This window comes from Poecilia latipinna, unplaced genomic scaffold (assembly GCF_001443285.1).
Source record: "Poecilia latipinna isolate Pla-1442-1.1 unplaced genomic scaffold, P_latipinna-1.0 Scaffold2699, whole genome shotgun sequence".
Lineage (NCBI taxonomy): Eukaryota > Metazoa > Chordata > Actinopteri > Cyprinodontiformes > Poeciliidae > Poecilia > Poecilia latipinna.
The window spans coordinates 110,703-124,457 of record NW_015115315.1 but is presented as its reverse complement, the minus strand read 5'-3'; the positions used below and the strand labels follow the sequence as shown (position 1 = coordinate 124,457).

The following is a 13,755-nucleotide window of genomic DNA, read 5'->3' as shown; positions in this document are numbered from 1 at the left end:
GCTCCCTTTGACAAGAATTTTCTAAGGTTTCTTTCTCCAAAAACTAAGACCGCTCCCGACCAGAAAAAGGAACAGCTATGTGGCCCTCGCAGGAAAAAGTTTGGGGACCCCTGGTTTAGAGCCTGAATTTTATCCCTGTGTTGTTTTTGTCTGCTGATTCCCCTCTGGAACAGTAAAGTATATTCTATTCCATTCTGTTGTAGCCATTATGTATTTCAAAAATATGTAAATAATGAACAAAATAAATATGAATATTCATGCAACTGTGACATGTGGAAAATCTAAATTTATTAGGTCCATGCAATATCAAGCAGGCGCTGGGTGCTAACTTTTAGGCTCACAGAAATTGCTGCAAAGTTTTCACCACACAGTTTTGTCAAACTTTCCCCTAAGAAGTTAATTTTTCCACCAAACTGCAGCACAGGCATGAGAAAAATGCCTCAGCGGCGTTTACCGTCAAAGACGATGATCCAGCCGTCTCCTCCGCAGGGCTGAGTGTGATCGCCGAAGCAAACGTGGTTACACTCCATGCTGGACGACTCCACATGGTCTTGCAGGTCTGCTTCGTTGCCACAGAAGCAGGCATAACCTGACTCCATGCCGGCAAGCTGCAAAACAAAAAGTTTGGAACAAACTCCAGTAGGTGATTTTCATTTGAAATCAATTTGGCAAGGCAGACATGGAGACAAACCCTCCAGGGTCTCAAGTCTGCTGACTGAGAAGCAATACAATGAGATATTCTCAGCTGTTAGAGGGAAAAAATGCTGAAAATATACCAACATACACCATAAACTGTTGACTTTCTGTGGTCTTTTAAATATCAAAAATCACATTTATGTTCATTGCTGTTTACATTTAATTTATATGGATTAGCAAACAGTATTTTCACCCCTTAATATTTTCACATTTTCCCAATTTACAGCTGCAAACATCACAGCTAAAAATCGTGTGTAGGAAAGATGTGAGCTGATACTGACAAATAAAATCACTTCTGCGTAATTGTTTTTATGTCACCCAGCTGCACTCTTCATCAAGTCTAACTGAACTTGAACTTTTTTGTGGAGATTAGACAGAAATTTTAGTCTTTATATGTGCAAAGCAAGGCATGCAGCAAAAGGCTCTTCTACACAGTATTAGAAGAGCCTAATACTGAATATGAAGTCTGAATACGAATTTGTGCCACACTTTTCAGTTTTTTTAGTTATTATTTTGAAAAAGCATACATCAGTTTCCTTCCTTTTTACAATTAGCTGTAAAAACTTTTACACTGATGCATCAAAAAAAAAAAAATCAACTGAAATACATAAATGTTTGTGTTTGCAACATGACGAAATGGGAAAAGGTTTAGGGGTTTGAATACTTTTCTAAGGTGTAATGTGTACATAATGTAAAGGAAGAAACTCATACAGCTTTTCCCATAAAAACAAAGGTTAATGATAATTAGCTCCTTAAAGATTTGGAACATGACAGTAAAAAAAAACTAAAAACTTCACCCCTAAACGTCCTCCCAGACACTGGGAATGCTTGTTCTCAAAAGAATCATTGTCTTTCATTCAAAAAAGACACCATTGTTCCAATTTCTGGGCAGAGATGAATTTGGTGAATTGAAGGTATGGGCAACATTTCCCACCCTCCATGTTTTGTGTCATGAAACAGGAATTCATTCAGCCTCTGCTCGCCACACAAGCCGTAAAATGAGGAGACAGATTTATGCCTCGCTCAAAAAGTCATGTGGGCTCGAGATTCTCAAGTATTCATTGTTTGTCAAGGACAATAACAGTAAAACAAAAACTAGCAGCCTCTTTCTGCAGCATGTGCACAGCAGCTAGCAGGTGAAAAGGACTCATCTGTGTCTGTCACTGTGGACGGAGGTGGGGCGGATCTGCTGGGACAGAAAATCAACACCTGGCGCAGTCTGTGGCGGCAACAATTGTTGTGATGGAAAAATGAGAAAAACCTTTCAGAGATGGTGTCCAGTGGGCTAACAGCCATTCATTTCCTGCTGTCAGGCCTAATTATTGGGATAATTTGTCATCTGCAGACTGGTTTAAGGCAGCATGGTTGATGGCTGAGTAATAAGGTCATTCAAATGACAACAAAACGAACCATCATTCACGTCAAAAGTGAACTGAAGACTAATTTAAGTGCAATATGGACAGTTTTCTGGATGATATTTAATCCAACAGGTGGACAGAAAAAAGTCCTTCAGGTGTTTTTTTTTTGTCCTTGAAGTTGCACATGTTCCTTTCTTTCAGCGAACTGTGACGTCATGGTAAATCTCACCGAGTATTTCTGACTTCGACAGAAGTTGATGCAGGTCTGGATCGTGAGTTTGTTGGAGATCTCATGGACTCCAGGCAGAGTCGGAGGATGACCGGTGTCTTTGAAGCAGCCCAGGTTCCCAGGCACTGCAGAGAGACAGGAGAAGGGGGGAAACGTCATTAGGAGATTGGGTTTAGTTTTATGTAATTTATTGAACATTTAACTTAACATTGTGCAAGGTCAGAATTAAATACATGAACACTCCATTGAAATTAGTCAATTACTGAATCAATAAATTGTTTGCACTACTTGTTATTAGCATTCTGGAAAAATATACAAAAAGAGAATGAATCTGAAAAGGTGCAAAGATGCATGAATGGTTGTATTTACTCTTTCATTTCAATTTCCCTCCATCCTGACCAAACAGATGCAGATAAGAGATGGAGCATTTTCATATCACAGCTCTGTAGTTTTATCTGTCTGCCTCCTTTAATCCACGGTATATTTATTAAATTGAGTCCCATCTCAAATACCATCTCTTTAAATCTAGCAAAGTGATTACACATTCCAAAGCTTTTAAATTCAACATAATAGCCCAGGAAGAGCCAATAAAGCCTCTGGCAGTCCATGTCCCATTTATGATTTGTTTTTCATACAAATTGGCTTTCTTGTGTTTTACTGCAGCATTGTGGAGTGCAACGAATTTGACAAACAGTAATACATTCATAAATTGAAAGCTATTTCCATGGGAAGCAAGAAAAAAAAACATTTTCCTTTGGAGGGGTATCATCCAGCTACAGGGCGCAGAAGACCTCATTAAAACAAAGATGGACGAGACATGAGCAAAGATTGTCAATCACGCTTTTGGACACAACTGGAATGCAAAATTGAAAGCAGTGAGATATATATTGCTGTTACATATCAAGGGATTTATTTGATCACAAGTTGGATATCAAACAGAGGAACGTTAGTTTTTGGTGCAGTAACAACATCTCGGTCTCTGGATGCAAAGTTTGACGAGTCCGGAGACTTCAGGGCTGTTCGTCCCCCGATGCTGCGTTGTCCCAGAACTGAGACTCTCGGCAGCAGTCGTCAAAATAACAAGCAGAGCCGCTGACGGCAGCCGGCACCAGCAAGAAGCATTTTCACTCTGCTGTCCTGGTTCTGTTTTGGAACGAACCGATAATATGCAAACAGAAACATCATGGACAGACCATAAATTTGGATTAAATATTTACAACCTCGCTGCGGTCAAAACATCTTGCGTCGAACTGACCTTGATAAAGACCACACACACACACACAGTTTGGGTCTATGGTGTTGGTGCCAGTGTTAACTTTTTAGCTGGCACGAAGGCTCGCTGCCATCCCCAGTGAAATTCTGCAAATTCTTTCTGTTTATGAAAGAATTAAGCACAAAGGCTTTTCAGAAAGAAAAGTGTGACATGTTTAAGATTCCGCCACAGACTGGTGGGTACAAGGAGAAACGGCACGAAACAGACACATTCTCAATTGTTGGCCGCAAAGCGACCGTTATTTGGTCTTCCACCGCACTGTGTTTGACAAATGACTCAGCATTTGAAGACAAAGTCATCTAACTCTGTCGCACAAGCAATAAATCATGTGGAGCATTCTTTTTTGTTGTTGTTGTTGTTGTTGTTTTGAGCTCCAGCCAAGCCACAGCTTGAGTGGAGGGTAAATACGGTTGCTTGGGTCATTTACTGTGACACGAAGGAACACACTGCCTAAGTTAGGAGCAGGATTATATGACAGGTTAAAGGGAAATAAGAAAGTAATGAGAGTGTTTGAGGTTTTCAGTGTTTCATACAGAGAGCAAAGAGATCTGGGGAAGCAGGTTTTTATTATCTGTTGCTCAGGTATGCACTGGATTGACCCCTGAGGAGTGTGCACCGCAGGAGCAGAGATAAACACCTGGCTGGAAACCAGCAACCTCCCTCCAAGCAAGGCACTTCAGTGATGCCTTATGAAAAGCAAAGTGGGGGGAAAAACTGCTACTGCAGGGCTCAGCAGCTCAGATTAAAGGCAGAAATAATCTTTTTTTTTCACTCTGCTTTGACATGAAGATTTCAGACTGCAGTCAATTTATCGTTCTTTGTCGTCGTCTTGTCTCACTTCGCGCCGTCGAGCAGCAGGTGGGATCGTATCACGCCGGAGCAGCTTTGGATTTTACGCAGTTCTTGCGACGTTCCTACCCGTCTTTATCCCAAAAGTTGTCCTGCCTCAAAACTCCTGGAGAAAACAACCATCACAAACATCTGTGCTGCAGACTCAACAAGCACAAATATCCACTTAGAAAAAAAGCACAAAAATGTTTAACACACTTCAAAGCTGCTGGTGGAATTTGGGCTTTAATGAGCCAAAGGGGAGAAAAGGAGGAAACACAAGGAGCTCCGATCCAGACCTATGAAAACCTGTGGAGATCGCAGCGGGACGGGGGCTCAGTTGGACCCGTACACTCACAGCTTGGTTTGTTTACCTTCCTGCACAGAAACACACAGCGCCTAACAACAGATATATGTTCCTCGGTCAAGAACCCCCAAAAAGCACAGAGAAGAACAAAACACGCAGGGATGAGGTTGAAACATCAAACATTTTGCGGTAGGCGCTGGCAGCGAGTTCATGCAAGCAGGTTGATGAGCTCAGGCGACAAACGTGTTATTATGGGAAGAAAATCTGAAATTCCTACGACATCTGGAGGGTTAAAAGCAAAGACAGAAAACTCCAAAAACGCATTTAGGGGTCGTCTCTCTAATTATGTTAAATTGACACAGCTATGGCTTTCTGCTTGATCTTCATAGCACAGCGTTCAAGATGAGGCAAGGCAGGGAACATGAGGTCAAATATTAGGTCATTGGAGTGCTTCAGGGATTCAGTTCAAAAGCCAAGATCACAATTTGTTCCAGCCAAGAAGACTACAAAGACGAGCAGTGATTGATTTTTAAACATGGTTATTTTTCTTCATTTCAAACAACTTGATTACTTGGAATTGTCTTTCTTGTGTTTTACTGAACGTAATAAATCAAGGGAGTGTCCTTTGGGAGTTAAAATATAAAGTGAAAGTCAACAAATCCATAAAGAAAGGCTTTAATGTTGTTTATGGGTATGTTTCTTTCTGTTTTATGGGAATGGTTTTTGATTTATTTATTCAAAAAAAGGAACATTTACAACAAGTTTGCAAAAAGCATTCAAAATCCCTTTGTCTTAAGTAATTAAATGAAGTGTTAATGACATCCCCATTACAAAACGGAACTATATAATACTGTCGTGAGACTGAAATGCGATTCTAAGACTTAATTCTTTATGTTTACAAAAAAGTTAATGTTTTTGTTAAAACTCGGACCAGATTTAGTATTTGTCTGATTCTAATTTGGTTCTAATGCTGAAAATAAATTGAAAATGCTGGTTTTTATGTTTTAACAAAATGGTAGCAATGTGTTTAATAAATCTGAAACTGTATTTTAAAAAATCTTTGTTCAATGTGTAGTTACGTATCGACTAGACTTATGTAAATACTACTTTAGTTTGCCTGATAGAAAGCTTGAAATCTAAAGTAAACATTAGCAGCTAACGTTAGCCATAAGCTATTCTCACAATGCTTCCTAAATATTAGTAAATTGGTTCCTTTTTCTGTTCAATATCCAAAATACTAATAAAAATAAGTTGCTGTGGTGAATTTAAATGCTTTGTAATCAGGTATTATCAGCTAACTTGATAAGAAGTCTATATTAGTCCACTCCATCTACAGAACAAGTAAACTTTTAGCAACTAAAAAAACAAAAACAAAGTAAGCTAATTAGGTATAGAATCAAATCAATGTATAAGCTGTTTTACTTGCTCTAAACAAACATTAAAAGTGATGCTTCTTGATTTTCCTCAGTAAGGAACCACTGTGAGTTTCTGCCTGAGCAGTTCTGGGCGTGGGAACATGAACGGTCAGCTTAAAGAGGCTGATTGACAGCACCCACACAGATCAGAGATGAAATCTCCCCCAGGGGCTTTAACGTGTGGGTGACGGCATGAGGTTTGCATAATGAGTAATTACCTTCGCAAAGTAATAAATGAACATTTTTCAGACTATTTTTCTTCTGCTCTCTGAAGTCAATTCAGTAATTTTACTTTGTTGCTTCAGCACGTCTAAGTATGGAAGATTAATTATTTTAAAACACATTTACATTTAGCCAAAATTACATATAACTGTTCAACAGGTAACAGAATTGAATTAATATTTCCTCAGATTGTAAAAATCTAACACCCAAAACAAAGTCATGCTCCTTTTTGTATCGTAACCTAAAGAACATTTTAAACTCCTCCATGTCTTTCAGTTCTCATAAGAACCTCCTTGTTAGCTGCACACTATTTGCATCTAACAGGCAGATTAACGCTTAATACGATGCTGCAAATTCTTACAAGCCACGACGACGTATTGCTAACACAGACAAACGGTCCTGAGCAGTTTCTATTAATTTCACAAACACACCAGCAGAGGAGATAAGTCCAACACCTGAGGATTTTGCAATCGTTGAGGCTGCCAGAGACAAAACCTCCAGAGAAAATAAATGCAGGCATGATGAGACAAAGTAAAAGACTATTTTTCTCCGTACTGTTTCACATGCTTTACATTCTGGCAGCTCTGCAAAGCAAAACACATTATTATTATTTTTATTATTTTTCATTTGTAGCAGTGTTTAACCTTCAAGCGCCTTTTAATAGAAGTCAGTGTAGTATTACAGAATCTAATTTAGTTTTTGTTTGACTCAAGGGTGAAAAGAAAGCAAACTGAATAGACAAAATAGACAAAAATAAGCAGTGTGAAAAATTAAAAATGATCATTTTAGTTGCATCACTGCTTCATTAATATCCAAACCAAAAGTCATTAGTGTTTGCACTAGAGAGCAGCAGTTAGGTTGAAGGAGTTTATGTGGGATTTTAAAAGCTCATTCCTCAAATGCTTAAAGGATCATTGCAAATAATTTAAAACAAAGGTGCACTGAAGTCTTGGAAAGTCTTCCAGCAGCTCATGAATCCGACCCAAGCAGGTTAAGTGTTTAAGTTTAATGCGCTGCCCCTATGCTTTCTGTTCCTGTGTCTATTCCCTGCTTTGTCTCGTTTCTCGATGTGACTCGGCCTCGTTTATTACCGCTTTTGTAGTACGGTATATTCAATACGTAAACAAATACAGCTGCTGCATTTCGCCGAGCCTGTGATTACTTCAGTCGACTGCGCCGCAGCCCACCAGAACATAAGGAAAAATGGAGAAATATGCCACAAAGCTCCCCCAGGACTTTCTGGAAACTCAGCATGGTTTGTCAAGAAGTGGGAGTTGCTGTTGTGTGTTTTAGCTGCTTTTGTTTTTCTATGCGGATCATAAATTCTCCAGCCACTAAATGGGACAAGTTTGCAACTTAAACTTGTTCAAATAACGGACTTATTATTTGTCAGGAAGAGAAAAGGAATTAGATCTAACCTACAGATTTACCAATGCATGTTTCTCTGTTTGCCTTTTGTGCAAACTACACAGGTAACAAATACATTCATAAGTGGAATCTGTGCGAGTGATTTTTCTTTGTTTGTGTGTGAGGTGGAGACTGCTACAAGACTGAGACAGAGCAGATCAATGTCCCCGCTTGGGGCCTTGGGATAGTGACTAACCATCTAATTAGAGGGAAGGGAGAAGAAGCAGGGCTTTAAATGAATAATTAGTGTCTTCTCTGAGTCCGAACAATGCAGGGAAGACATGAAAAATGGCCACCACACTGCATCGCCGCCTCTGCCGACAAACTAAATAGGCCGTGTCCTGAGGAGAGCCAGGAGACCTGATACCGGGGAGATCTGGAGATGAAAAGACGAGCAGATACTTTGTGGCCACCGTAGGTGAAAGATAAGCACTTCATTTATCATCACATACTTTCCAAGACAGTAAAGTCTCATTCGTCTGGAGTGACAGGCTCCACTGCTTATCTGGGCACCAGATGCTAACTTTAGAATCTCTCACTTTCTTATTGCACATTTTCAAACTGATGTAAATAAACTTTTCTTCAAATGCTACACTGCAGAGTAAAGCCTCCTGATTCAGAATGAAAGACAACAACAAACAAACAAAACACTGCATTTCTAACGCAGTGATCCCACAAAGCAGCTGAAGACAACAACTGCGGAAAAACATGAAGACCTATTTTGTGAAAAGATGAGCGTGAAACAACACAAACATTTGAAATTCCCCAGTCAGTCAGTAACAGGAGTATTAGTTTTGCCAATAATATGACTTTGAAGAACAGCATAAAACTATGATCATTATTTCACTGGAGCCTGTTTTGCTGTGTATGTAGAAGACATGATGTGAGTTCAGGTGACAGATTTAGGACTAAAATGAAATCTCAGTTTACAATGAGAACAATTTAGCTTGTTATTTAAAGAAATAGTTGTTTGTTTTTTTTTTGCTTAATTTTTTTTATAATAGACTTTTCTTTGCCTGGAAATGCTCTGCATTTGCATTTTTTGGACAGGAAGATTATAAATGCTGGGACACAGCCAACCTCGATTTCCTGTGACTTCTATGTAAATAACCTCCAACAACAAAGCTAATGATGGTTTAAAATGTCACAAAATGACTGTTTTGTAAATTTCTCTTGGGTGAATTAGATCTAGTGATTGGAGAACTCTGATCAAATGTTAATCCACTTTGGTCTCCACTTTCCTCAGACTCCCTGTTAGCTTCATAGTTCAGGACCAACAAATCTGTTTCAACAGAGACTCAGGAAGGCCAACCGAGCTACAGAAAGTATTTGAGATTAATTTCAAGTTGCTGAGTTTCCAACTCATCCATGACAGCGGTAGTTCAAATTTAGCAGCCTGGCAGATGATAAAAATGTTCCATTTACTAGGAAGAATCAATCGTTTTGTTTCTTTGTACTTGTCAATGTCTTAAATGTAAAAGCAGAAAAAGTCTTTTAAGCTAAATGTTTGAAATAAAATGTCTTTCTTTCACTCTAAGTACCTTTCTACTGACAAAATAACCAAAATAAACAGCTTAGACTGACTACACTGTTTTAATTAAATGTAAAAAAACAAAAGATCACATACACTTAATAGATAAAATAACAACTTTTAAGATTTCAATGATAAGTTTCGCATTCACCTGAAGCAATGTTGATGTTCTTTTGGCCATTAGCCGTCGTTTATGAACCCTGAGTGCTTGACCTGCTGTCAGTCTCCTCCTCTTTCTGAAGGTAAGCACAAAACAATTGCCAGTCTACTTGTTCTCATTAGCAAACATTCTACGAAACCCGCTGCCCTCATGATCAATACCTCTAATTCCCTAATGGCCCGAATGATTTCGTCTAAAGAATCAGAAGCCAGACGAGGGGGGAAATCTCCGTGGTGCCCTCCTGGTTGTTTCTGGAGGATTTTTCTGAGTAAAAGGTTTCTTCACAGCACTATTTCGTCTTTGAAAAGATTAGATACCACAGAGTGTGTTCAAGGCTTTAAAATCCACTTTTTGCTTCCTTACAAATAATAGTACAACTACTTTTTGGCACTCCTGGTGAAGATATTGGGAAAACCCATAAAATAAATTCATCTTTTTATTGTAATGTAAATCTTTACAACCCAACACTAAACTTGCCAGGATTCTCTTACAACTTTTCACAGTTTTGAAGCGAATATACAGAGAGATCAAACCATTCCTTTTCACATAATGTTGTATTGACTCCTATATTCTTCACTTCAAGTTACTCCACAGGTTTTTCTGCAAGATTTGCATTTGGGGAATGAGATGGTCCAGGAAGATGGTTGACATTTTGTCTGTTGAATCATTTCTGTGCTGATCTTTGGTCAATTAAAGTCAAATAAACAAGACAGATTTCTTGGGATTTTCACACTTGTTTCATTGTAAGGAGGCCTGTATACCAAAGAACACTTTAGAAAATACTGCGTCTATTTTCAACAACAGAAAAAAGCCTTTCAACATCTCAAATAACATTTTAAAGAATCTCTATTCTATGTAGAAAGCTCACTGAAGTATAAGGTAAACCCTAACCAGTGAAATCATTTAGGATTTTGAACTACAGATGGTCATATTTGGACCAGACACCTTAAAAACCCTAACATAGCTGCCCTTTAATTTAGTGCCATGTCATAACCTGTAACTTTAGTATTAGCAGGCGGCTCCAGCACACAGAAACAACCTCCTACAGGCCAGTGTTTACAGAGCAGAACTCTTCTCACGAGTTGACATGCAAATACGCAACAAGAAAACTTATTTGGGAATTAACCACCTTTTTTTTACTCGTTCCAATCTCTTGTAGAGTGTCACTCTGGCAGAAAGCTGTATAACCCTAATTAAAACAATACCAGTGTTTTCAATAATTCTGATCATAATTTCTTAACAGTCGATAAGTGTTTAGGGCTTTCTGTCTCTCACCACACCTTGACCATTTCAGCAGATTGCCTTTATTTCTTCACTATGTAAATATCTAACCACTTATATTTACAATATGTGCCGACCAACAGAGAGGCTCCCACTAAGCAAATTGGTAATAATTGTAAAACTAAACAAGCTGTATGTTGAAAAATGTGCTTATGTACACATTTGGAAAAGTAATTTGTTTTTTAGAGGCTAGAAACAAATTACACAGTTGGTATCCTCATGATAAGTGTTTATTTTCTGAACTCTTCCGCCAAAGGGAGCCACATGATAAGCCAGTCAGGGTTTCCTGATTTGCTAAAGTTGCCAGTAATAAATCCATCTTTGTCTCCTAAAAGTCCCAATTTTAATTTTTCCTCCATTACTAATATGAGTGGAAAAGAACAGCAACCTTCTTCAGCCAAAACATCAGCTTGCATGACTGACCGCAATTCAACATTGGAAAAAATATACTTTATTTATAGGAGCCTTTTAACAACCAGAATTAACCCAATGTGCCAAAGGATTTGCTGTCTCATAATCTGGATATCTGACTGTATTGACACTGTTGTATCTGGAGCAGAAAATGAATTCAAGCACACACCCGTTCTCTACACAGTGGTGTCTGAACCTGCTTCAGAGTGCAGGCAAAAGTTCTGCTTGTGGTGACAGCTGGCATCAGACCACCTAGGGAAAATATTCCGTCTCTAAAAACAATAAAGAGTGAGATAAATTATGCAATCACAGAAACCCGAAAGCATCACAAGGTCAACCGCCACGAGGCAGAGCCGAATCTCAGCTTCAGTCTGGGTTTAATTTCCAAACCACATGAGCGACTTTGCTTCAAAAACATGTTGTCTTGTTTTAATTCACCCTTTTCTTCTTAAGGCAATTAATTACTAATTTAGCTTTATTAAAACTGTTTCCCTCCAACTGGATTCCTACTGCAAAGTTTTGCTTTACAGGTGTTTGGAAGTAACAACACAGACACCTATATAAAGTTTCATCAAGATATTTAGAAAGAGCTCATTTTCACTTCTACAAAAAACATCAATAAATACACTAATTGTTTTCTACTAAAGTTGATGTTACTGTTTTGTATGCTGCCATGCATGCAAAAACATGCAAAACATTCTATGTAGAAAAATTAAAAAGTGCCATTTATTTATTCATTTTCCTGTTGTTTCATTTAATTGCTGCTCGTTTCCCTCATTCTGTTGCCGCCCTGGGCATGTGCCCATGTTAGTGAAGTTAATCAGACCAGAAGAGACGCCACAAGTTTTGCTTTCAGTTTCAATTATCCTGGATCCCCATTTGAGTAAACTGTTTTCATAGTGTAGCAGAAAAGAATATGTACCGTTAATTTTTTGTGATTTTTATAATATTAGAGTTTTCTCCATGTCCAAAAATAAAAAAATAAAAAATCAGTGGTAGTCTGCTTTCTGTGGTGATTATATTGTGTATGGTAGTGCGTAAGAAGCATTATGATGCATTTTTTTCCCTTTGGCATCATGTCATCTGACGGCATGGAAACAAAAGTCAGATGCATGTATGACAGGGTTATAAACAGCCCACACCAGTGGCATCCGCTCTAAATTTAACCGTTTTAAGCTCCTCTATTCAGAAGTGTCAAAACTTCTGATAAAGATGCTAAGATAGGCAGAAATTATTTGATTTAGCATATAAATACATTTCAATATTTTTAAAAATTAGCTAAATTTGTGATAATTGGATAGTCTGAGGCAGATTCGGGGTGTTAAACTGACTTGCATCAATTTATGTAGCACTATTAAGTTTCCAATAAACATGATTTTGGACTGGAAGAAGAAACCAGAGCACCCATAGAAAACACACATTAACCAGGAGAACATGCAAACTTAAGCACACAGAAACTTGTTTAAAGACTTTTTTACATGTAACGTAATTTGCAGATCAAACAGTCAGAAATTAAAGAAAGAAAGAAACAGCTAGTCATTCTTTTTACGGTCTTTCTTCAAAGGCTTTTTTAGTCTTCAATCTATTTACTTAAAAAGAAACAACATCTGTACCACAAACATCGCTTCCATTTCCTCAAACTTTATCAGCTTGTACTTCTTCAGAAAGGACAGACGTTTACTGCAGTCGGGGTCAGAAAGTTCAAGACAGTCTTGGTCTTGTAAAAACCCTTGGTGGACACACAGCATGTACGTGAAGAAAACACCTGGTGGCACTCATGAGTCCTTCACATGTTACTCAGGTGTCACCTCAACTTCAAAAGACCTTGTGGCAGCACCATAAATCCGTCTTAATTAAGCAACATCTCATCACTGCATACTTTTCTGAAGGTTCTGCAGTAAAAAAGAGGCCCGCCCCGTCCTAACACATTACTTGGTTTTAATGTGTTCAAGGTGCGACTGCCTCTCCAGATGGATGCGATGTTGCCAGGGTTAAGTCTTTTGTTACATGGTGACAGATGGTTAATCAGCCTTTCCTTCTGATTGTCCATAAAGACAAAAGCGGAACCTTCTTGCAGCGCTGCGACCTGGTAGTTAAATGTTCAGATGCAAACTCTCTGACAGCTCTGTAACAAAGACGCATCTTAAAATAACCCGAAACAGGTGGGAGCTGTGGCGTTTTTATAATAAGACTCATTACCTATCACGGCAGGTAATGTCAGCCACATTCACAATGTATGATACAAAAAAGCAACAAAAAACAGCGACTCATTCTTTAAAATATATGTAATTAAAGTTGTGTGTGAAACTGGCAGCTCGAGAGTTTACACAGGGTTTATTATTGCAGGAATTACCATTTATGAGCATCTTTACAGTGGAGTGGCAAGCAGTTTGTCTTCCACTGCCTTTTTACTTAGAAAAACACTTTTTTGTTTGACACATTAGAAACATTCACAGCTGCTACACATCTCTGTAGTTAAGAAAAGGCTCTGCGGCATAACAAGTTTTTCCTGGTTATTTGCTGTTGACAGATGAACTCCCAATGTGGAGATCAAAGCTGCGTCGTCTTGGCAGACGCTTGAGGACTTCACCCTGAGAGTTTCACTTTGTCAGTCGGATTCAGTTAGGGCACATTGTT

The 13,755-nt window shown here is 38.6% G+C and overlaps 1 protein-coding gene across 2 annotated transcripts in view; it reads right to left on the bottom strand.

The window, feature by feature from the left end:
• kremen1 (kringle containing transmembrane protein 1) overlaps positions 1-13,755 on the bottom strand; it is a 79,911-nt gene that overhangs the window by 13,091 nt on the left and 53,065 nt on the right. For both annotated transcript variants that reach the window (XM_015021000.1, XM_015021001.1), the window contains exons 4-5: positions 2,284-2,408; positions 455-608 (exon numbers count right to left, since the gene is read on the bottom strand). In XM_015021000.1, the coding sequence (XP_014876486.1) occupies positions 455-608; positions 2,284-2,408 (279 nt within the window). The remainder of the gene's footprint in view (positions 1-454; positions 609-2,283; positions 2,409-13,755) is intronic.